The sequence below is a fragment of the Podarcis cretensis genome, assembly GCF_951804945.1.
Source record: "Podarcis cretensis genome assembly, chromosome: 18".
NCBI classification, from domain to species: Eukaryota; Metazoa; Chordata; class Lepidosauria; order Squamata; family Lacertidae; genus Podarcis; species Podarcis cretensis.
In genome coordinates, this window is record NC_137188.1 from 10,380,785 (window position 1) to 10,404,432 (window position 23,648).

Below are 23,648 nucleotides of genomic sequence, written 5' to 3' on the forward strand. Positions count from 1 at the left end.
ACCACTGTATTTAGGATGGCAGGGGGAGGAAGGATTTCTGCACGCAGCTCAGAGTTAAACTGTGGGCTTCCTTTTACAAGGGGGCATAGCTGTCAACTTACAGATTCGAAAAGAAGCGACCAGCAGCCTCAAAAATAAGGGATCAGCAGCCAAAATAAGGGATTTTCCGAACACAGGTATGTTCAACTTCTGAGCCCCTCCGAGCCAAAGGCAGAAAGCCCAGCCAGCAGCCAAACAAAGCCTCAAGCGGTGGTTCCCACAGCGCAGCAACCCGGCAAAGGGGATGCAGCAAGGAAAACCACCGTCACCTCTCCGCTGGGAAGTGCTGAGCAAAGGCGAGTCCCCAGGCAACGCGGCCGATTTGATCGGCACAAGGCATGCAAGCTCCACCCCCCAGTCGTTCTCAGACTCCTTATGGGGTGAGCAACGCAGCCAAGCAACCCAGTTGGAGCCTCCCTCCTCCCTGGCTGGCAGAGAGGGAGGGAGAGGAGCTGCTTCCTTTGAAACCCAGGAAATTTAAGGGACATCATCAATAAGGGACAGCAGCGGGACACGGCGCTGGGATAAGGGACTGTCCCGCCAAATAAGGAACGTTTGACAGCTATGCAAGGGGGCAGGGATTGGAGGAAAAAACCACTGCTGACGTTTGCTAAGGATCGGAAACTTCTTATGGAAACTTCCTGCATGAAGGAGAAAAGTAGCTTTGTGATGTAAGTGTGCATTATTGTCTTGGAAGATGTTTAGTAGGGCCAGTTCTGGGTTGACTTCTAACGGCCGGGTAAATCTGAAGCCTACTATACTAAATATCTTCTGGATGACAAGTCTAATGATATCACAGTGGCCGTGGCAAAGTTTCTTTCAGTAGTCATACATATCAAATATCATCTCTCGGTATGCCCCACAGAGAGCCTCAAGGTCCATAAATAGCGACACCCTAGTGGTCCCGGGCCCTAAGGAAGTTAGATTAGCCTCAACCAGAGCCAGGGCCTTTTCAACACTGGCTCCCGCCTGGTGGAACGCTCTGCCTCATGAGACCAGGGCCCTGCAGGATCTGATTTCTTTCCGCAGGGCCTGTAAGACAGAGTTGTTCCGCCTGGTCTTTGGCTTGGAGCCAATTTGATTCCCTCCCTCTTTCTTTTTTCTTTTCCTTCTCCTCCTGTGATGAGGCTGCATTTTAATATTTTACTGTTTCAATATTTTAATGTTGTATTTTAATCTTGTTTTTAGGTTGTATTCATTCAACTTGTTTTTATTATTGCTTGTTAGCCGCCCTGAGCCCGGCCTTGGCTAGGGAGGGCAGGGTATAAATAAAAATTATTCTTATTCTTATTATCCTCTGTGAAAATTCACTTTAATCTTTTCCAAACTGTGCAACGCAACCGTTGTGGATCGCACCCCGTGGGCGACTCTGGTCCGCGAGTCTGCTCTGAGCAGGGCTGGCACTGGGTGCGATGAAAGATGACAGCAATTAACAATGGCAATAAGAAAGCCCAAACAATCCCTCACCCCGATCGTCGCAAGCGTAGCCGTTGAAGATCACGTCATCGTTTTCGAACAGGGACTCCGGGGACGAGTTGAAATCGCTCTCCATCCCTCCTTCGGAATCGGAGCTGCTGTCGGAGCTGATCTTGATGACGCTGCTGCTGGTGAGGTCGCAACTTTTGGGGAACTTGGCCCCGCGGCCCTTCTGCTTCCCTGGAATAAAAGGTGGGGCACAGCAGGAAAGTGAGTGGGGGAGGCCGCTTAGAGAGAGAGGGGAGCCTCGGGGCGGACGGAAGGGAGGGAAGGGGCTATTGGAAAGGAGGAAGGAAAGCCCAGTTCCCACTACAGCTCCATGCAAAAGAATCCCCGCATGGAAACATCTAGCATGTCAGGACTGTTGCCTTTTCACCCTGCTTTTCTACATGCAGGGAATTCTGCGGGTTGGGTCGGTTGGGTCCCACCCTCCCATTCAAAAACACGAGCGACAGGCCGACCGCCTGGGTGAAAATGAGGCCTTAAGGACAGGCGGAGAACAGGAGAGGAGAGAAAGGAAGAGAGCCAGCGCCCCAGAAATCACAAGGAGAAAAATTTGGACGTCAACTGCTTTCGTTCTGCACCTCCAGCACGCCTGGGCCTTGAATCATTCCCCCCCCCTTTTCTTTTGGGGAAGTGAATGCTGTCGGACTGTCACGCGCCTTGAAAATGCTTACAAGCGCCCCAATAATAACTCAGCCTAGGTGGTGCTTTGTTAATTTAGAATTTTAAAAGCTAAAAGGGGCGTTTTGAAAATGAGAAGCTGAGGACAGGTTTAGAATTGTAAGAGTTGGAAGGGATCGCCAAAAAGTCCAACTCCATGCAATCCAGTGGAATGGTCTCCCTCGTAAGGTTGTGGACTCTCCATCCTTGGAGGTTTGTAAGCAGAGGTTGGAGGGCCATCGGTCAGGGATGCTTTAGTTGAGCATAGCTGTCAACTTACAGATTTGAAAATAAGGGGCCAGCAGCCTCAAAAATAAGGGATCGGCAGCCAAAATAAGGGATTTTCCGGGCACAGGTATGTTCGACTTCTGAGCCCCTCCGAGCCAAAGGCAGAAAGCCCATCCAGCAGCCAAGCGAAGCCTCAAGCGGTGGTTCCCACAGCGCAGCAACCCGGCAAAGGGGATGCAGCAAGGAAAACCACCGTCACCTCTCCGCTGGGAAGCGCTGAGCAAAGGCGGGTCCCCAGGCAAGGCGGCTGATTTGATTGGCACAAGGCATGCAAGCTCCACCCCCGTCGTTCTTAGACTCCTTATTGGGAGCCAAGCAACACAGTTGGAGCCTCCCTCCTCCCTGGATGGCAGAGAGGGAGGGAGGGAGAGGAGCTGCTTCCTTTGAAACCCGGGAAAATTAAGGGACATCATCAATAAGGGACAGCAGCGGGACACGGCGCTGGGATAAGGGACTGTCCCGCCAAATAAGGGACGGTTGACAGCTATGTAGTTGAGATTCCGGCATTGCAGGCTCTTGGAAGATGACGCTTGTGGTATCTTCCAGCTCTAAAATTATACGTTTCAATGCAGGTACCCCAACTCCCTGCAATGCAGTCCAATTCCCTGCAATGCAGGCATCAAAGTTGAAAGAATCTATGGCAGGAGACCATCCGAACTCTCTTCCAAAACCTTCAGCGAAGCGGAGACCGACACCTTCTGAGGGAGTTCCATCTACCGCTGAATGGGCTTTTACTGCCAGAAAGTTCTTCCTGAAGCTGAGTCAGAATCTCTCGTCATTTGGGTCCGCCAGCCCTCTGGAGCTGCAGAAAGCAAGCTTGCTCCCCACTTCGGATATTTGAAGGTGGCTATCCTATCTCCTCTCAGTCTCCTCTTCCCCAGGCTAAACGTGCCCAGCTCCTTCGACCGCTCCTCATCAGGCTTGGCTTCCAGACCCTTGATCATTTTGGTTTGCCCTCCTCTGCACACGTTTAGAGACACCTAGGGCAAATACCTGTGTGTGTGTGTGTGTGTGTGCGCGCTGGATGGAAGCCAACTTGATTCCAAAAAATGAATAAAATAAATCCATTTAGGAGGTGGTGGAGGAAGAGGAGGAGGGAGGGAGGAGGCTATATTCTAAGTCCACGACCACCAGGGCAATTAACCACATGCCTGCGAGTCCCTGTTGCAAAGGAGTAGGAAAGATAAATACAGTGGTGCCTTGGTTCTCAAACGCCTTGGCTCCCAAACGCTGAAAACCCGGAAATAAGTGTTCTGGTTTTCAAACTTTTTTTTGGAAGCAGAGCGTCCGATTCGGCTGTTGGCTATTGTTTCTGGGACGCCTGCACCAATCAGAAGCCGTTTTTAAACATTTCGGAAGTCAAACGGACTTCTGGAACGGATTAAGTTTGGTGCTTTTGTATTTGCTGTTTATTTTGCGTTTTTGTTTTTGAGGCTTTTTCGGTTCATTTGTTTCTGTGACTGCATGGAACCCAGTTCAGCTACTGATTGATTGTTTGATTGTGTGACTGCAGAAATGGATAATCCAAACAATGACTATCATCAGTGCAGGTAAAAGGATTTTTTATTTTTTACTTCATCATCTATAATGCTGTCTTATTTATTTTATAGTGCAGGACATTGATTACTGCTTTCATTTTATGGATCAATGATCTCGTTAGAAAGCAAAATTCACGTTAAATTGCTGTTTTAGGGGTTGTTTTCAAAAGTCTGGAATGGATCAATCCATTTGGCGGATCAGTCTATGGGAAAGCGCGCCTTGGTTTTGAAATGCTTTGGTTTCGGAACGGACTTCCGGAAAGGATTAAGTTTGAGAACTGAGGTACCACTGTAGAAATAAATAAACAGAAAGCAATAGAAAGAAAAGGGAGATGGGGTGGTGAAAGACCACGAGTGGAGGCTGGCGATGGGGTGAGGGAAGAAATGGGGGGGCACCGCAAATTGCGACTGCACTGCAAGGAGGGCGTGGGGGGAGAGGGGATGAGGTTTCGGGAGGGGAGGGGAGAGCGCCGGGGGTCTTACGTTTTCTCTTAATGCCAGTTCCTCTCTCTCTTTTTCGTTTGGTTGAAGGAAAGTGCTTCTTAATTAGGGAGAGGAAGACGCCTCTGAAAAAAGTCGGGAGATGCAGAGATTTTACTCTTAACGGCCAGGAGGAGCCGAACCGTCGCTGACTGTATTTATTTATTTTAAAAATGAAAAGAGGGTAAACCAAAGGGGAAGGACACAGAGACTGAACGAAACGCGAAAGCAAAACAAACACCCAAACAACCCCAAAAAAAACAACCTGTTCGGGATTGGAAGTGCGGCTACAAGCATCCCGCCGCTTGGCTTCTTTCTGACAGCCCATTGGTTGAGCTGGTGTGACATCACAGAATGTTCGGGAGTTCTAATATGAAGGCCGGGCAGTGGAGGGATTTAAGCAAGTTTGCTAGCAAATCGGAATGCTGCCTTTGGAAGGAGAGGTAGTGCCAGTAGTTGGAGCTTAGGAGTCATACTGGGTTTGGGGAGCAGAGAGGGAGGAGAGATATTGGGGTTGGGGGGCAGGCAGTGAGTGTGGCTGACGGAAAGCAGCCTGGGCCATGAAATTTCCGCACACCAGATTGCAAATAAAAATCTGATTTGTATATTTTTTTCTGAACCCGCCCTTTCCTTACAGTCAGGGAAATGCCATCGGCTTAGAGGCGAGAAATAGAAGGGCAGTTGTGTTACAGGGAGCCTCCGAAAATCTTGCGAAGCAGTTCCTCCTCCGGAGAGGGGGAACGTTCCACCTCCAGTGGAGAAGAGGTGCAAGGACCAGAGGATGCTAGTGAGAGCCTTAACGCCGCTCCAGAGAGGCGGAAAGCACGCCCTTGCCATCACCGATCCTGCGCAGCAATCTGAAGCGCAGGGAGGGGCAGAAACGGTTAGGGGTGACAAAATTTTTATGTTGGGGGAGGTACAAAAAAAGACCACTCCCGGATTCTGCTAGCGACTGAGCCAGACATGAGCCTTGGGGCTCTCCATTGTAAATAAAAAGGTAAGGGTAAAGGGACCCCTGACCATTAGGTCCAGTCATGGCCGACTCTGGGGTTGCGGCACTCATCTCGCTTTACTGGCCGAGGGAGCCGGCGTACAGCGTCCAGGTCATGCGGCCAGCATGACTAAGCCACTTCTGGCAAACCAGAGCAGTGCACGGAAACACCGTTTACCTTCCCGCCGGAGCGGTACCTATTTATCTACTTGCACTTTGACGTGCTTTCAAACTGCTAGGTTGGCAGGAGCAGGGACCGAGCAATGGGAGCTCACCCCGTCACGGGGATTCGAACCGCCGACCTTTTGATCGGCAATTCCTAGGCTCTGTGGTTTAACCCAAAGCGCCACACTTACGTTCTGAGAAAAACAAGTCTGCGTTTGTGTGACCAAGTATACCCAAAAGGGCGAGAGACTTGACACGTGGATAGGGTAAAAAAATTAAATCAGGGAGGGGGAGATGGAAAAAGTAAGGAAGGATGCATGGACAAATGAGGGGGGGGGTCACTTGATGCAAATAGGGGCAAAAGAGCGGCTTCTATGGGTACGCACCTTGCCCCAATCTCACCCAACGCTGCCCCGCCCCGCTCCCGGGACATGAATGCTGGTCAGCGAGACCGGTAGTGAGCGTATGAGCTTGGATGGGAACAAACATTCCCCACCCCCCAAATGATAATGTCGAAGCAGAACCCAGCCAGCATTCATTTATAAAGGGGAGATGGGGGTTAGGAAAGAGGAAAGGGTTAGAACCGACAGTGAAAACCTCGGGGCAGGCATATCGCATGCGGCCCCAGCAGATATTCTTATTAAGCGCTGCCACTGTTTTATAATAATAACAATAATAATAATAACAACAATAATAATTATTATTTCATTATTTGTACCCCGCCCATCTGACTGGGTTGCCCCCAGCCACTCTGGGAAGCTTCCAACATATAAAAGTAAAGTTAAAGGCACCCCTGACCATTTGGTCCAGTCGTGGCCAACTCTGGGGTTGCAGCACTCATCTCGCTTTACTGGCTGAGGGAGCCGGCATACAGCTTCCGGGTCATGTGGCCAGCAGGACTAAGCCGCTTCTGGAGAACCAGAGCAGTGCACGGAAACACCGTTTACTTTCCCGCCGGAGCAGTACCTATTTATCTACTTGCACTTTGTGGTGCTTTCGAACTGCTAGGTGGGCAGGAGCAGGGACCGAGCAACAGGAGCTCACCCCATCACGGGGATTCGAACCGCAGACCTTCTGATCAGCAAGTCCTAGGCTCTGTGGTTTAACCCACAGCGCCACCCGCATCCCGATGCTTCCAACATATATAAAAGAATATTTGACCCTAAAAAGCTTCCCCTGTGCAGGGCTGTCTTCAGATGTCTTCTAAAGGTTGTATAGTTACTCATTTCCTTGACATCGGATGGGAGGGCACCACCACCGAGAAGGCCCCGCTTCATTGCACGGGGGCAAAGCCCAGCCCAGTTGAGAGAGCTCAGGGGCGGGGCAGCGCCCAGCCTCCAAAATGCTGGGTTCTGAGAGGCCGTGGCGAGAAACAGGCCCTCCTTCCCCGTATGCGCACAAACTCACTCGGCAGCAGATACGAAGCAGGTCAGCTGCCCCTCGCTCTCGTCCAGGACCTCCCGGGTTCGGGCCTCGCCTGTCGACTGCAGGCCGATCACGACGCACTGCGAAAGGGGGGAGGAACCGGGAGAGGGTTTGTTTGGTAAAGATTCCATACGGCTCAGCTCCCCGTTTACAGACGTTCACAAACCCGGAAGCGGCACTTAAAAGGAGGACACACACACACACACACACACACACACACACACACAAAAGCAGCCCCCAAAATGGTGCAAAAAGAGCGGCTAGCGCAATCCCAGAATCCTTTGCGAGTGCAATTTCACGAGCCTTTGCACCAAACTTTGAGAGTTGGGAGTTTTAGCAAGGAGTTTTGGAGGCTGCTATTGTGGTGGAGTTTGGTTTATTTTTTAAAAAGGGGTTTTCAATGGTTTCCAGAGGTTTAGCAGGCGTTTTCAGGCTTTGTCAATGGCACCCCCCGATATACGCATATTTCCTGTATATGCATGGTGCCTCCGAATGTAACCCCCACATAAATGGGGGTTGCCTGAATCTCATTTCACATATAACAGAGAAAACAGTTACAGCAACAGATGAAAACTAAAAGATGACAAGTGGAACGAAGTACAGTGGTTCCTTGGTTCTTGAACTTAATCCGTTCCGGGAGTACGTTCAACTTCCTAAACTGTTCCAAAACCGAGGTGCGGTTTCCAATTGGCTGCAGGAGCTTCCTGCACTCAAGCGGAAGCTGCGTCAGACGTTCGGTTTCCGAAAAAAACATTTGCAAACTGGAACACTCACTTCTGGATTTTTGGCGTTTGGGAGCCAAAACGTACGAGTACCAAGGCGTTCAAGAGCCGAGGTACAACTGCATTGCTTTTGTTTGTTACTATGCTAGGTATTTTTGTGGTTTTATACTGTGATCCTTGGATGACGGGAGGTATAAAAATTCAATTAAGTAATAATAATACTGTTGTGTGTGGATCAAAATAACAAAGCCCAATTATAGAATATCGAAATTATCTGATTGTCAAGTCTAGTTCTAACTTGACCTAGCTTGGGTCGTCTTAAAAACGATGCCTCTGCTTTATATGCAACAAAAAAATGCCAAACCATATTAAAAGGGTCTGGAGGTTCTAGCCCTGGTCAAAATCTCAAATGATGAGCATTTTCTTCCATTACAAATACCCTCCAGAATGAGTGGTACCAAGGGTCAAATTTTCGGCCGAGTTGCAATTACTATTTGAGCTTCCAGGATCATATAAAACCGGTTATCGTCAAAAATACCCGGCAGCGTTAATGTTGGGCGACAAACAATAGTTTCTTTAGGAGGTGTGATCTCTCAGCACCTCCAGAAAACATCCAGCTCATCGAAGACTTTCGGGAAATTCTCTCTCTGTCTCACCTTGCCCTTGCTCAGTTCCTCCTTCGCCAATTCGACGAGACGCCGGACCTTTGCCGCAATGCAGAGGTACTTGAAGAAGCGCTGGTGGGCGGACCAGAACTGACCCCACAAAGACTTCCGGGACTCTAAGCCTATCAGGTCGGCAGCTTTCTGGAAAACCCCCAGGGCTTCTGCCCACTAGAGAGAGAGAAAAAGAGAGAGAGAGAAAGGGAAATTAATTTTTCTGTTTTACCATTTAAAGTACAGTGGTACATAATATAACGTTTGAGGATTGGGAAAGATTGTGGAAGAAAGGGGTCAAGTTCACCGCATGTACTTTGTTAAAGGAAAATATAATGAAAATGATGTATAGATGGTATTTGACGCCTGCAAAATTAGCAAAGATACAGTGGTGCCTCGCAAGACGAAAATAATCCGTTCTGCGAGTCTCTTCGTCTAGCGGTTTTTTCGTCTTGCGAAGCATCCCTATTAGCGGCTTAGTGGATTAGCGCTATTAGCGGCTTAGCAGCTATTAGCAGCTTAGCGGCTTAGAAAAAGGGGGGGAAAGGGAAAAGACTCGCAAGACGTTTTCGTCTTGCGAAGCAAGCCCATAGGGAAATTCGTCTTGCGAAGCGTCTTGAAAAACGGAAAACCCTTTTGTCTAGCGGGTTTTTCATCTTGCGAGGCATTCGTCTTGCGGGCCACCACTGTATATCATAATTGTGACAATATATGTTGGAAATGTAAAGAAAAGGAAGGAACCTTTTATCATATGTGGTGGACTTGTCCCAACGTGAAAGACTTCTGGGAAAAGATTTATAATGAATTGAAAAAAATGTTGAAATATACATTTATAAAGAAACTAGAGGCCTTTCTTCTTGGAATAACAGGTTTGGAACTGCCCAAGAAAGATGTTAAATTATTTTTGTATGCTACAACTGCTGTCCGTATTTTGTTAGCTAAAAAGACCAGAAGGAGGAGGAGTATCAGGAAGAGTGGAATAAATTTAATGATTATTTAGTTAAATTTGTTAAGTTAAACTAACTGAAAATAGCTTGCAGATACTTAATGGGCTTAGGATTTTATTTATGTTAAGTGATGAATTAATATGTTTAATTCCATAAGGTGAAGATCTAAGGATGTTAATGTTTAATTTAAATTTCATAAAAATTGGGATTTGGAAAACCGTTAAAAAGATATGCAATGAAATTCAACCAAGGGGAAGCGAGGAAGTCACTCAACGAAATTAATAAGTGTAATTTTTAATAAGGCTATGATTTATGTTTGTTTGTCTTGTGTGCTTGTTTGTTTGTTTATAATATTGTGAAAACTAATAAAAAAAATTGGGGGAAAATAAAAGTACAGTGGTACCAAGGCGCGGCTTCTGATTGGCTGCAGGAAGCACTTAATGCTCCAGAAATTTTAACCCTTGCGTAAACTCCCTGCTTACCAGCTGAGCCGCCTTGTTGTAGACAAGCTTATACTCTGGGTCCAGTGGGATTTCCTCTATCCTGAAGGTGACCCCCGAAAAGCTGAGCTGCCGAGCGATGTACATCCCGCTCACTTTCATGTCCATGGCGACAATCTCCATTGCACCGACGCCCCTGCAGGGGAGACCAAAGCAGTTGTTGAGGAAGAGGGAAGACGGCTGAACTTCGGAACAGGACTACCCGCCCGCCTCTGTCCATGCCCATCAAACCATCATGGCTCAAAAGGTGATGTTTGTTTGCTTCCGATCGCTTGTAACCCACAATTCAATTTCACAATTCAATCAGTTTATTACAGTCATAGGCCAGCAGTCAGAGAATAGAATATTAAGTGGATAAAAAACAAAACTGATAATTAAAACAGAAAAAAACTAAAAACAAATAAAAACATTCAGTAAAACAGACAATTAAAACAATGTACAGCAGTGAATTTAGACACACTGTGCAACAATAAACTATCCCAGGGAGTTGACTCAGAGTCACCCATGGAACAGGGTTTGGGGATTTTCATGCCGGACTATTTTGAGTTGGGCGATGGTCTGCGTCTACAGATTTGCACACAGAATCTGGCGACTGTCCAGGTCTTCTTCTGGTCTTTGCCTAACAGCAAAAGGTCAAATTTTTGCTTTTGCTGGAGGTCGGCGAGCCTCACCAGTAGGGGATCAATGAACTTACTGCATGCCTCTTCGTAAAAGGGACATTTAAAGAATAAGTTTGTAACCCACTTTTTCCAAGTGAGGGTGTGCAAACGCTCGCAAAATTCACTGAAATAATTGTGCAGCGGAAAAGGAAGAGGCTAGGAAATACTACTCCTTGAGAACAACGCTCCGCAGCCCGAAACAGCCTGAAGCAAAATGAGATTTGAAGGCAGTTTCGTACGTGCTTCCTGGTTTCCACTAAATGCAACTTGTTGCTACATGCAAGCCAGAAATCGTGGTTACGTAAACCACGGTTTATAGAGACAACTACCTAGGTTGAGAAAACACACAGGTTGATCTAAACTTCCGTAAATTTTCACTTGAACCAAACACAGTTTGTCCTCGGCCAAACTAACCACAAACCAAAATAACTTTGTTGGTAAGGGAGGCGGGGAATATGTCAGGTCTGCAGTTCAGGTTGGGTTTAAAAACTGTGAGTCTGTTCACTTGTATAATTCGAAATTCTCACAGTGACGGGAAGAAACGAAGGAGATGGAAAATCACCACCGCTTCCCCAAACATACCGCTTCTCGATGGCCGATAGGAAGTCGTCAAATGATCGGAAAGGGGTCCCTTCTCCCCAAATACCCAGCCGGCTCATGTAAATCATGTTCTTTGGCTCGGAGGCACCTATCAAGAGCACAAGATACTTAAAGGTCAGGAAAAGTTTGGTGCAACCTGACCAATCACTACCACTAATACCCCTCCACCGAATTCCCTTCTTTCCTCTGCAAATCACCTGTTTTCTCCTGCTTGCATGTTTGGCATCGCTGCTGACTCTTCCCATGCAATCTTGTGACTCTTGTTTACTTTGAGGTTGAATCCTGACAAAAGTATTGTTTTGGGGGGACGGGGGGTGGGCAGGTGTGGAGGACTCCCTGGTCCTGAATGGGGTAACTGTGCCCCTGAAGAACCAGGTGCGCAGCCTAGGAGTCATTTTGGACTCACAGCAGTCCATGGAGGCGCAGGTCAATTCTGTGTCCAGGGCGGCTGTCTACCAGCTCCATCTGGTACGCAGGATGGGACCCTCCCTGACCACAAAATGCCTTGCCTGAGTGGTCCATGCTCTGGTTATCTCCCGCTTGGACTACTGCAATGTGCTCTCTGTGGGGCTCCCTTTGAAGATGACCTGGAAACTACAACTAATCCAGAATGCAGCAGCTAGACTGGGGACTGGGAGTGGCTGCCAGGACCATATAACACCGGTCCTGAAAGCCCTACATTGGCTCCCAGTACGTTTCCGAGCACAATTCAAAGTGTTGGTGCTGACCTTGCAAGCCTTAAATGGCCCAGTATCCCTGAAGGAGCGTTTCCACCCCCATTGTTCCCTCACTTGTAGAAGGGAATTTACCGGGAACCAGGCAGAGGGCCTTCTCAGTAGTGGCACCTGCCCTGTGGAAAGCCCTCCCACCAGATGTCAAGGAAATAAACAACTACATGACTTTTAGAAGACATCTGAAGGCAGCCCTGTTTAGGGAAGTTTCAGTTGTTATTATTATATTATTATTTGCTGCCCCCTTATTTGGAGGACAGACATGTTTGCCCTGGGAAGATCCAGCAGCCGCCGAAAGGAAGGAGCCGCTCTGCTCATTAGGCGTAGCATTCAGCCAAGTCTGTGCAGGTTGTGTTTTTGCTATGAGAGAGGGAGTCAACTCCGACTTTGAGTTGCCTGATTACTGACCGGCACGCTCTCATGATACCAACCCATGATGGGCATACCTTGCCCCCCTCACTTATAGGTTCTCAAAGCAGCCACCCCTCACCACCAACCAGAACTCACCTGTGGCACTGGCATAAACCACCCTTGCGAGAGGCAGCTTGTTCTGCAGGTCCAATACTGCTTTGCCCATCTTAGTAGAGCTGGCATTTTTGGCTTTGTGGCATTCATCAAACACAATCTGGAAGTGGGCACCCGTTAAGGATAGTAGGGAGAATGCGAGTAGCGAGTCAAATTACCGTATTTTTCGCTGTATAAGACGCACCAGACCACAAGACGCACCTAGTTTTTGAAACAAGGAGAGCAAGCGGGATCAATCCCTCTTGCTCTCCTGGCTTCGCTTCGCTGGAGAGGCGCCCCTTCAGCGAAGCGGGAGGAGAAACCGAGCCCCTTCCATTTCTCCTCCCGCTTTGCTGGAGAGGCGCTGAGCAGAGAGGGAGAGAATTCCCCCTGTTCTCCTCCTCTAAAACTAGGTGCGTCTTATAGAGCGAAAAATACAGTATGCAGCGGCAGATATTTTAAGCCCCCCCCCCCCCGGCTGCAGGGAAATATGCAAAGGAAGGCATGGAGCATTGCAACATCGGAAAGACATGCGTGCACAAAGAACATGCACAGAGCTCGGTTTATTTCTCTTAGGATACAACACCATCGAAATCTTCCTTGCACCAATCCAGAATCTGCTTCAAGCGGGTCCTGTGCTGGCCACCGGCTTGGCTTTCGCCGATGAGGGCCGAGTAAGTGGCAAATAAGACTCCTTCCGAGGTAGCTGTGTCGCCGTATTTAATCTACAGTCAGGAGGGGGGAAAGAGCATATAAGCTACAGGACAATGATAACTGTGACTTTAAGGATGAATGGGAACCCTTTACCAAGTATCTGAAGACGCAATAAAGCGAACTGTACTCCTTGGCAGGTTTTGAATAAACATTCACAAACTTTTTATTGATAATAATCAGCTAAATAGTTTGAGGATCTAGTCCGCGACAGGGTGAGCGCCTGTTGCTCGGTCCCTGCTCCTGCCCACCTAGCAGTTCGAAAGCACATCAAAGTGCAAGTAGATAAATAGGTAAATGGCGTTTCCGTGCGCTGCTCTGGTTCGCCAGAAGCGGCTCAGTCCTGCATGACCCGGAAGCTGTACGCCGGCTCCCTCGGCCAATAATGCGAGATGAGCGCTGCAACCCCAGAGTCGGCCACGACTGGACCTAATGGTCAGGGGTCCCTTTACCTTTACCTATATGTTGGAAGCTGCTTAGAGTGGCCAGAGTGGTACCTATTTATCTACTTGCACTTGGACGTGCTTTCGAACTGCTAGGTTGGCAGGAGCAGGGATCGAGCAACGGGAGCTCACCCCGTCATTGCGGGGATTCGAACCGTCGACCTGATCAACAAGTCCTAGGCTCTGTGGTTTAACCCACAGCGCCACCCGCGTCCCGTATTGCAAATTAGATGGACTTATAATATACAGTTGGAAATTAGATGGACTTATAATATACAGTTGGAAAAGTTACCTAAAAAACCCACAGAGGGGAGGAGGAACGAACCTTGTGCAACTTTTATTACTTGTGATGCTGAGTGTCAAGGAATTTGTAGAATCTAATAAAAACTATTTAAAGAGAGAAAGAGAGAGAGACATGGCTCCCGTACCTTGTTTAAAGCATGCACAGGAATGTCAGGGGCGTCGATATCCTTCAGGTCCCTCTCGGCATCATACTTGAGATCGTTCGAGGCGCTGAACCTGACAAACGAGAGCAGGGAGCGTAAAGACCTGGGAGGATCTGCGGATCAGCACAGAAGCGGTACTAAGGTAAAAACCCCGCTCGCTTTCATCTCTGGCCCCCAAGAGGCTGCCCAGAAGAAATCACAGCCATTCCCCCCTTTTTATCCGCACAACAACCCTGCAAAGCAGGCTAGGCTGAGAGACAGGGGCGGTCCTCCCTCCTCCAGGTCACCCAGCAAGCTTCATGGCCAAGTGGGTGATTTGAACCCTGGTTTCTCCCGGGGGGTAGTCTGGCACTCTGAACACTACAATGCACTGACAATTTCCCCTCTGTAATATACATTTGTGTGCCTTGTTTTCACTGAGAGAGAGAGAGCGCCTCTGTGGTGTAATAGTGTTAAGTACGTTTCGAAGCACAATTCAAAGTGTTGGTGCTGACCTTTAAAGCCCTCAACGGCCCAGTATACCTGAAGGAGTGTCTCCACCCCCATCGTTCTACCCGGACACTGAGGTCCAGCTCTGAGGGCCTTCTGGCAGTTCCCTCCCTGTGAGAAGTGAGGTCACAGGGATCCAGGCAGAGGGCCTTCTCGGTGGTGGCGCCCGCCCTGTGGAACGCCCTCCCAGCAGATGTCAAGGCAATAAACAACTGTTTTACTTTTAAAAGAGAACTGAAGGCAGCCCTGTTTGCGGAAGTTTTTAATGTTTTATTGTGTTTTTAATATTCAGTTGGAAGCCACCCAGAGTGGCTGGGGAAACCCAGCCAGATGGGCGGCATATAAATAATAAATTATTATTATTATTATTATTATTATTATTATTATTATTATTATTACTATTACTACTACTACTACTACTACTACGATGACCTGGGGAGATCAGGGTTCGAATCCCTCCCTCGCAGGGTTCTTGTGAGGATGAAATGTGGAGGAGCAGGACCACGTACACCACCTTGAGCTACTTGGAACAAAAATAGGTGGTACGTAGAAATGCAATAAATGAAATAAAAAGGTTCCCAGTCTCCCCACCCTCTACTTAATACAATGCAAGCCTTGGAGAGCCTAGCTGGGAGGGATAATATGGTGATGAGAAAGGGGTCTGTACTGCCTCGTGACATATTAAAATACCGCCATCTGTTCTCCCCACCCCAAGAAAAACCCCACCAAAATGGCTGCTCAGAAGATAAACACCACGATGCAATTCCTGCAGGCGCAATGGCCTCATCGAGCCTCTAGAGCTCCAAGAAAGATCCTGGCTGAATGTCCGAACCTTCGAAACACGCCTTGCGCACTCACCACAGGGACTTTTTCCTCCCCTTCAGGTAGTTTTCGAAGATGATCCCTGCGACCGTCCGGCCTTTCCCGACACCGGCGCCGTCCCCGATGAGGAAGCCGGCTCTCTGCCCGTTGGGGAGCAGGACTTCGTGTTGCTGCACGTCCGGGAAAGGGAAAGCAGGTGGGGGGGCAGGTTATGAGGGGAGGGGTGGCGGCATGACCTTCCAGAAGTTGTGGAGCCAGAGGCAGTCCCTGGTTTCCCTGCCCCTGATGGAGGGAGCACCATTTCTCGCTCTCAGGAAAGAATGCCTCTTCTAAATTCCTCTAATTATATCTGGGGGGATTCAAGTTTCCCCGTCTCTGATCAGAGAAGAGGCATTCCTTGCTCCCAGGAGAGAATGCCTCTTCTAAATGCCTCTAATTATATCGGGGGGGGGTGCAAGTTCCTGAACCTCCTGATCAAGAGAGAATGCCTCTTCTAAACAGAGGAATTATTCCTGCATGAAGCACAGAATACTGCTACTGTTCATTTATTTATATTTGTCGGTTGCTTCCTCTCACAGAGTGGCCCATAGCGCCCGTCATTAAAAACCAGTTAAGGGCACCCGTTGTTTTTTTTTAAAAAAATGCGGCAGCTAGACTGGTGACTGGGAGTGGCCGCCGGGACCTGAGAGATCTGCATTGGCTCCCAGGACGTTTCCGAGCACAATTCAAAGTGTTGGTGCTGACCTTCAAAGCCCTAAATGGCCCAGTATACCTGAAGGAGCATCTCCACCCCCATCGTTCTACCTGGACACTGAGGTCCAGCGCCGAGGGCCTTCTGGCGGTTCCCTGCCTGCGAGAAGTGAGGTTATGGGGAACCAGGCAGAGGGCCTTCTTGGTGGTGGCGCCCGCTCTGTGGAATGCCCCCCCATCAGATGTCAAGGAAATACACAACTTTCTGACTTTTAGAAGACATCTGAAGGCAGCCCTGTTTAGGGAAGTTTTTAATATTTAATGCTGTACTGTTTTTAACACTTGATTGGGAGCCGCCCAGAGTGGCTGGGGAAACTCAACCAGATGGGCGGGGTATAAATAATAAATTATTATTATTATTCTAAAATCTAAACAGGCTAAAGCAGTGTTGGTCAGCACAGACAATCTTGAACACAGCTTCCTATGTCGCTATTAAAAACCTAACTGGAGCTTCAAAAAGCTCTGGTATGGCTTCCTGCAAACCTGGCAGGCGTTAAGTAACCGCCTCCCACATACCTGGAAGGCCTAAATAATCACTTCCCGCATACCTGGCAGGCGTAGGTAATCGCTTCCAGCTGTAGTGCAGAGAGTAATCCGTTGTCAGCAGTTGAGGCGGGGAGGGAGACGGTGTAGGTGACGTCCGGAGGGGGGACGCTGGAGAGGGTGCTCGTCTCCACCACTCGGTCGGGGTGCTGCTTCCCCAGCTTAGCTGGAAAGGTGAAAGGGGGGGGGATTGTCAGCTGTTTTGACATTTGTCACCCCTGCTGCCTGCTTCCTGGAGTGGCAGCGCTGTGTTTTTGCAATTAATCGCGGCCTTCCCCAACTTGCATAAGGGAGGGTGATTAATAATAATGATGATAATAATAATAATACCAAGGTAAAAAAAGGTAAAGGACCCCTGGCAGTTAAGTCCAGTCGCAAACAACTCTGGGGTTGCGGCGCTCATCTCGCTTTACAGACCGAGGGAGCTGACGTTTGTCCACAGACAGTTTTTCCAGGTCCTGTGGCCAGCATGATTAAGCCTCTTCTGGCGAACCAGAGCAGCGCACAGAAACACCGTTTACCTTCCTGCCGGAGTGGTACCTATTTATCTACTTGCACTTTGACGTGCTTTTGAACTGCTAGGTGGGCAGGAGCAGGGACCGAGCAATGGGAGCTCACCCTGTCGTCGCGGGGATCCGAACCGCCGACCTTCCGATCGGCAAGCCGAAGGCTCAGTGCTTTAGACCACAGTGCCACCCATGTCCCCGAGAACCAAGGTACCACTGTAGTAAATAATAATAATAATAAACATGCTACCTATGCCACAACTCTGATATTACATGAGCTGCTTCTGTGAGCCTGTTTGGCTGGGATAAAGAAACCAAACCCTTAAAAAAAAACCTTTTAACGCTGTACTGTTTTAACACTTGATTGGGAGCCGCCCAGAGTGGCTGGGGAAACTCAGCCAGATGGGCGGGGTATAAATAATAAATAATGAATTATTATTATTATTATTATTAAAATACAATATATCAAGGCAAGGGCTCCGCGCCCCTCTTACATTTGGAAGGGACATAGTCAGCATACGTCTCCGCGTGGCCCAGCTCCTCCGCTTCATCGTCGTCCCCTTCTTCCTCCTCCTCTACCTGAGTTTGGGACTGGAACAGAAGGGGGGGGGGAACGGTAGAGTCAGAAACATGTTAGGCGGGCATCTTCCAAGGAATGCAAGCCAGGAGGAGCATTAAGAAGAACCCATCTAACCCTGGCATCTTGCTGTCACGGCGACCGACCAGAGGCCCCGATGGGAAACCACTGCGAGCAGGCCTCGAACCCAAGAGCGACTCCCCCCTCCTGCAGTTTCCAGTATATGGGATTTGGAAGCATCGCTGCCTGTGACTGTGCCTCCGTTGCGGCTAGTAAAAGGTAAAGGGACCCCTGACCATTAGATCCAGTCGTGGACGACTCTGGGGTTGCGGCGCTCATCTCGCTTTACTGGCCGAGGGAGCCGGCGTACAGCTTCCAGGTCATGTGGCCAGCAAGACAAAGCCGCTTCTGGCGAACCAGAGCAGCGCACGGAAACGCCGTTTACCTTCCCGCCACAGTGGTACCTATTTATCTACTTGCACTTTGACATGCTTTCAAACTGCTAGGTGGGCAGGAGCAGGGGCTGAGCAACGGGAGCTCACCCCATCGCGGGGATTCGAACCGCCAACCTTCTGATCGGCAAGTCCTAGGCTCTGTGGTTTAACCCACAGCGCCACCTCTATTTTGGATAGTATTTCATAAATGCCTGTAAGGAGTCCTTACTAGATAGAGGCTTTTGGGGGTTTTTTTTACTGCTTTATGCATCTTTTCTATGTATAAACCAATGGTCATGAATGAGATATGACTGCCTGTTATTCGCCTCTGGAAACAATCTTCATTTTGGTATGTTGGTTGTGTATTTCTTTAGATTAACCCGGCGGTTCTCAACCTGTGAGTCCCCAGATGTTGTTGGACTACAACTCCCATCATCCCTAGCTAGCAAGGCCAGAGCTCAGGGATGATGGGCATTGTAGTCCAACAACATCTGCGGACCCACAAGTTGAGAACTGCTGGATTAACGCAAAGTTAAACGGATTCCTGCTTAAGGAAGTATTACCCAAGTTCACAGGACTGGGATTAATAAAAAAAGAGTAATGGAAATGGTACAAATATATGGCTGTGACCCAGTAAGGCAAGCCTGATGCGCTCAGCTGTGTGTAGGTACTGTTCTAAGATGTGGCATCAGAACAGGCTGCGGAGTCTATTATGGCATTCATCGGTTCTGGAAAAGACAACGGTGGCTTGAAATGAATCTCCAAGACCCTGCAGAAAACCAGCCCTCACCTGAACGGTGGAAAGAAGAGAGGTATCTTGAGGAGCAGCTGCGAGGTGACTGTCAATGCCCTGTAGCCCTTCTAAGCCTTCCAAATCCGGAGGCAATCGCTGAGGAGGAAAGGGGAAAGGCAGGAGAAGAATAAAAATACGAGGCTTGGGAAACTGTATTCGCTGCTATTACAAGGGCGTCCGCGGACCTTAAATTGAGGCTCATGCAACAAAAAATAATATTTAGAATACACTGGACCCCATTACGTTTGTTTTAAAAAGGGCTATCTAAGGTACCTAACTGTTGAAGATGCAGTAGCGATAGTGCTTCTCTTTTTCGTTGTTCTGTATTGAAAGATTTTTGCTGTTGTTGTGGGAGATAAATGCAATAAATGATCTCTTCCGCTGACCTGCTTAAGGAAGCTGGAGGGGCTGGCCAAATGGAGATGCCGGACAGCATTCGTTCATCACAGGGGACAACAGAGGAGTGTGCCGAGGTGCAGCACCGAGGGCCTTCTGGCAGTTCCCTCCCTGCGAGATGCCAAGTTACAGGGAACCAGGCAGAGGGCCTTCTCGGTGGTGGCGCCCGCCCGGTGCAACGCCCTCCCACCAGATGTCAAAGAGAACAACAACCACCAGAGTTTTAGAAGACATCTGAAGGCAGCCCTGTTTAGGGAAGCTTTTAATGTTTAATATTTTGTTGGAAGCTGCCCAGAGTGACTGGGGAAACCCAGCCAGATGGGCGGAGTATAAATAATAATAATTGTTGTTGTTGTTAGGTAAAGGTAAAGGGACCCCTGACCATTAGGTCCAGTCGTGGCCGACTCTGGGGTTGCGGCGCTCATCTTGCTTTATTGGCCGAGGGAGCCGACATACAGCTTCCGGGTCATGTGGCCAGCAGGACTAAGCCGCTTCTGGCAAACCAGAACAGTGCACGGAAATGCCGTTTACCTTCCCGCCGGAGCGGTACCTATTTATCTACTTGCACTTTGACGTGCTTTCGAACTGCTAGGTGGGCAGGAGCAGGGACCGAGCAACGGGAGCTCACCCTGACATGGGGATTCGAACCGCCAACCTTCTGATTGGCAAGCCATAGGCTCTGTGGTTTAACCCACAGCGCCACCTGTTACTATTATTATTATTATAAAAGTTTTGTGATTGCCTCGACCTGACTTAGGATGAAGGGCGAGCAATAAAATAAGGATACAGTTGTGCCTCGCAAGACGAAATTAATCCGTTCCGCGAATCTCTTCGTCTAGCGGTTTTTTTGTCTTGTGAAGCAAGCCCATTGACGGCTTAGCGGATTAGCACTATTAGCGGCTTAGCGGCTTTTAGCGGCTTAGCAGATAAGCAGATAAGCGGCTTAGAAAAAGGGGGGGGAGGAAAAAAAGTCGGAAAAACTCGCAAGACATTTTCGTCTTGCGAAGCAAGCCCATAGGGAAATTCGTTTTGCGAAGCACCTCCAAAACGGAAAACCCTTTCGTCTAGCGGGTTTTCCGTCTTGCGAGGCATTCGTCTTGCGGGGCACCACTGTATCATGTAAAATAAATCAAGCTATAAATAATGAACCCCACACTTCACTAGTTCTCTTCCTTTCCCATTCCATTTCTTACAATTATTATTTATTATTACTAATACGGTGGTACCTTGGTTCTCGAACTTAATCCATTCTGGGAGTCCAATCGACTCCCGAAATGGTTCAAAAACCAAAGCGCGGCTTCTGATTGGCTGCAGGAGCTTCCTGCGCTCAATCGGAAGCTGTGTCAGACGTTTGGCTTTTGAAAAACGTTCACCAACCGGAACACTCACTTCCAGGTTTGCTGCATTTGGGAGCAGATTTGTTCGGGAGCCAAGCTGTTCGACTACCAAGGTATCGCTGCAATGATGACTGGTTATTTTTAAACCCCAATTCTTCCTTCCTCGTCGCCTTACGACTCCCAACATTTCTGGGCCAAGTAGTAATTGCGTCTTAAAGAGAGAGATTGTGCATCTATCTGGTTTCTAGTCCGCGAGGATGTGATCGACCTAACTGTGCTCCTTCACCCTTGGGCTTTGGGTAATCAAAGTCAACCAGGGAATTTTCATCTCCCAAGCCCTCCCTAGACACACAAACACACCCATAACAACTACAGAGATTCCAGACCGAAGTGCCTTTTCCTTAGACTTCGCAGAAGCCAAATGGTTATAAAACGGCTTTGAGACAAGAGAGGTTTGCGAGGCATTCCTGAAGCAGAAGTGAAATATGGGAAGATCAGGCATGCACAAACACACTGCAATTATTTCCCTTTTTTAAAAGGGTGGCTTTCTTTCTTCCTTCCTTCCTTTCTCTCTCTCTTTCTTTTTTTTAAAAGCCTCTTCCATTACTGGAAGCCTGAGTCACAATTACCAACAGGAAGCTGGACAGGAAAGCAGGGGAAGTTTTGTGCGTTTCAAAGCCCAGCGGCGTAAAGCCCGCAGGTAGCTGCGGGTTTTGTTCCTATCAGCGGGGGCTGATTAATTGGCCCACCCATCGGTGCCGCTCGTCCGGGCAAGTCTGAAAGCGCCTGGTTTCACCAGACGGGGCAATGGGGGAAAGGAAGTTAGGAGCACCGCTGCCAATTATTGCAGGAGGTTGTGTGAAGTTTACGGGAAGGCGTTGCGACAGAGCAAAGGGTGGGAAGGCCAGGGGCAGACCTCTATTTGGTTCTGCTGCGGGGTGATGTCCCATATCGTCGGCACGCGGCTGAGGCTGTCGGCAGGGAGGAATTCCTGAGCGTCGGCGATGTCCGAGAGGGAGTCGGCCGGAGAGGAGAAGAGGGAGTTGCTGGAGAGATCGGTGGGGAACGTAGATTCCTGGAGAGAGAGAGAGAGAGAGAGAGAGAGGATCGTGAAATACAGCTGTGCCACCCTGGCACCCACCAGAACATTGAATCACAGACTACTCATAGTGTTGGGAGGGATTGCCAGAGCTCATCTAGACCAACCCCCAGCAGTGCATGAACCGCAACTCAAGACTCCTTGAGAGTCACCCAAACTCTGCTTAAAAACCTCTCGAGTAGGAACACTGCTTTGTTAATAGTGTTTTTGGAGATTGTTTTTTACTTATCATCTGCTAATTATTCCAGGATAAAGGTAAAGGGACCCCTGACCATTAGGTCCAGTCATGGCCGACTCTGGGGTTGCGGCGCTCATCTCGCTTTACTGGCCGAGGGAGCCGGCGTACAGCTTCTGGGTCATGTGGCCAGCAGGACTAAGCCACTTCTGGCGAACCAGAGCAGCGCACGGAAACGCCGTTTACCTTCCCGCCAGAGCGGTACCTAGGGAGCTGACGTTTGTCCACAGACAGTTTTTACAGGTCCTGTGGCCAGCATGATTAAGCCTCTTCTGGAGAACCAGAGCAGCGCATGGAAACGCCGTTTACCTTCCCGCTGGAGCGGTACCTATTTATCTACTTGCACTTTGACGTGCTTTCAAACTGCTAGGTGGGCAGGAGCAGGGACCGAGCAACGGGAGCTCACCCCGTCATTGCGGGGATTCGAACTGCTGACCTTCTGATCAGCAAGTTCTAGGATCTGTGGTTTAACCCACAGCGCCACCCAGATACCCCCACCCTAAATGTTGTGAGCCACCCTGAGACCTACAGATGGAGAGCGGTATATAAATTTAATAAATAACAGCAACAGCAATATCCAGCTGATAGAATTAGATGGGAGCGTAGGAGGCTCTGTATTTGCAAGAGAAAGGGATGTCACGAGAAGGATCGGGGCAAGCTGTTTGCACAGGTCAGAAGCTGCCCTCGGCTCGCAATTAAAAGAGGCACGGGTTTAAAAAGAAAACAAAACAGCAACTAAGAGAGAAAAAAGCATCGCCAGTTAATCGCCGGATGTTCTGGTTGTTCCTCGCCGCATGCCAGCTTCCTGGTGCTACACCTGTGGGGCAGAGGACCTGCTGGGCATGCAGAAGGAGCCAGGGTCCGTCCCCGGTGGCATCTGCAGGTCTAGAAATCCCCCAAGTGCGCTTTTTTGAATTGTGACCGAACAGGTTGGCAACCGAACAATTCCCTGCCTTAAATCGTGGAGAGCCACTGTAAACCGCCATAGGCTAGATGGACCCAACGATTTGACTCTGTATAAGAGCCACCTCCTGTTTAAATCAGAACTTCAGTTTTGATAGAGGCCTTTGTCATTTCCTTTTCTTCTTCTTTTTTCTTTCTTTTCTTTATTCTCTTCCTTTCTTCCTCTTTCTTTCTGTCTCCCTTTCTTAGATCAGTGTGGTTTTTACTGTATCTCACGTGGAAAACTTTCAATAAAAGTTGATTGTAAAAAAAAACAACCAACAACTTTCGTTATGAATCTTGTGCTGTCGTTTCTAAAGGGGAACACGGCAGCTCAGGCTCAATCCAGAGGTTTTGTTTTAAAAGACTATCAATCTTTTAAATAACAAATTAAGAAAGGGGGGGGTGAGGCCTTTCCAGGCAAGGGTGGAGAGCTACTGTCAGTTCGGTCTGACTCAGTATAAGGTAGCTTTCCTGTGTTCACTTACGGGTTTGTGAATAACCTTTATACCAGGCATAGGCAAACTTGGCCCTCCAGATGTTTTGGGACCTCGTTTTTGGAGGAGGGGAAAAAATATTCTGAATCTCAGAAGCCAAAACAGCAAGAGGGATCGCTGCGCGGTGAAAGCAGCGATCCCTCTTGCTGATCTGGCTTCTGGGATAGCTGAGCAGCCTGCATTCGCTCCATAAGACGCACACACATTTCCCCTTACTTTTCAGGAGGAAAAGTGAGTCTTATAG

The 23,648-nt window shown here is 48.8% G+C and overlaps 1 protein-coding gene across 3 annotated transcripts in view; it reads right to left on the reverse strand.

Annotated features, from left to right (window-relative positions):
* Nucleotides 1–23,648, reverse strand: part of SBNO2 (strawberry notch homolog 2) — a 113,808-nt gene that overhangs the window by 25,919 nt on the left and 64,241 nt on the right. For all 3 annotated transcript variants that reach the window (XM_079960441.1, XM_079960440.1, XM_079960442.1), the window contains 14 exons: nucleotides 21,548–21,706; nucleotides 18,896–18,994; nucleotides 17,589–17,685; nucleotides 16,594–16,754; nucleotides 15,332–15,465; nucleotides 13,967–14,057; nucleotides 12,966–13,109; nucleotides 12,388–12,505; nucleotides 11,132–11,237; nucleotides 9,873–10,026; nucleotides 8,444–8,620; nucleotides 7,048–7,145; nucleotides 4,488–4,570; nucleotides 1,507–1,695 (listed from right to left, as the gene is read on the reverse strand). In XM_079960441.1, the coding sequence (XP_079816567.1) occupies nucleotides 1,507–1,695; nucleotides 4,488–4,570; nucleotides 7,048–7,145; nucleotides 8,444–8,620; nucleotides 9,873–10,026; nucleotides 11,132–11,237; nucleotides 12,388–12,505; nucleotides 12,966–13,109; nucleotides 13,967–14,057; nucleotides 15,332–15,465; nucleotides 16,594–16,754; nucleotides 17,589–17,685; nucleotides 18,896–18,994; nucleotides 21,548–21,706 (1,810 nt within the window). The remainder of the gene's footprint in view (nucleotides 1–1,506; nucleotides 1,696–4,487; nucleotides 4,571–7,047; nucleotides 7,146–8,443; nucleotides 8,621–9,872; nucleotides 10,027–11,131; nucleotides 11,238–12,387; nucleotides 12,506–12,965; nucleotides 13,110–13,966; nucleotides 14,058–15,331; nucleotides 15,466–16,593; nucleotides 16,755–17,588; nucleotides 17,686–18,895; nucleotides 18,995–21,547; nucleotides 21,707–23,648) is intronic.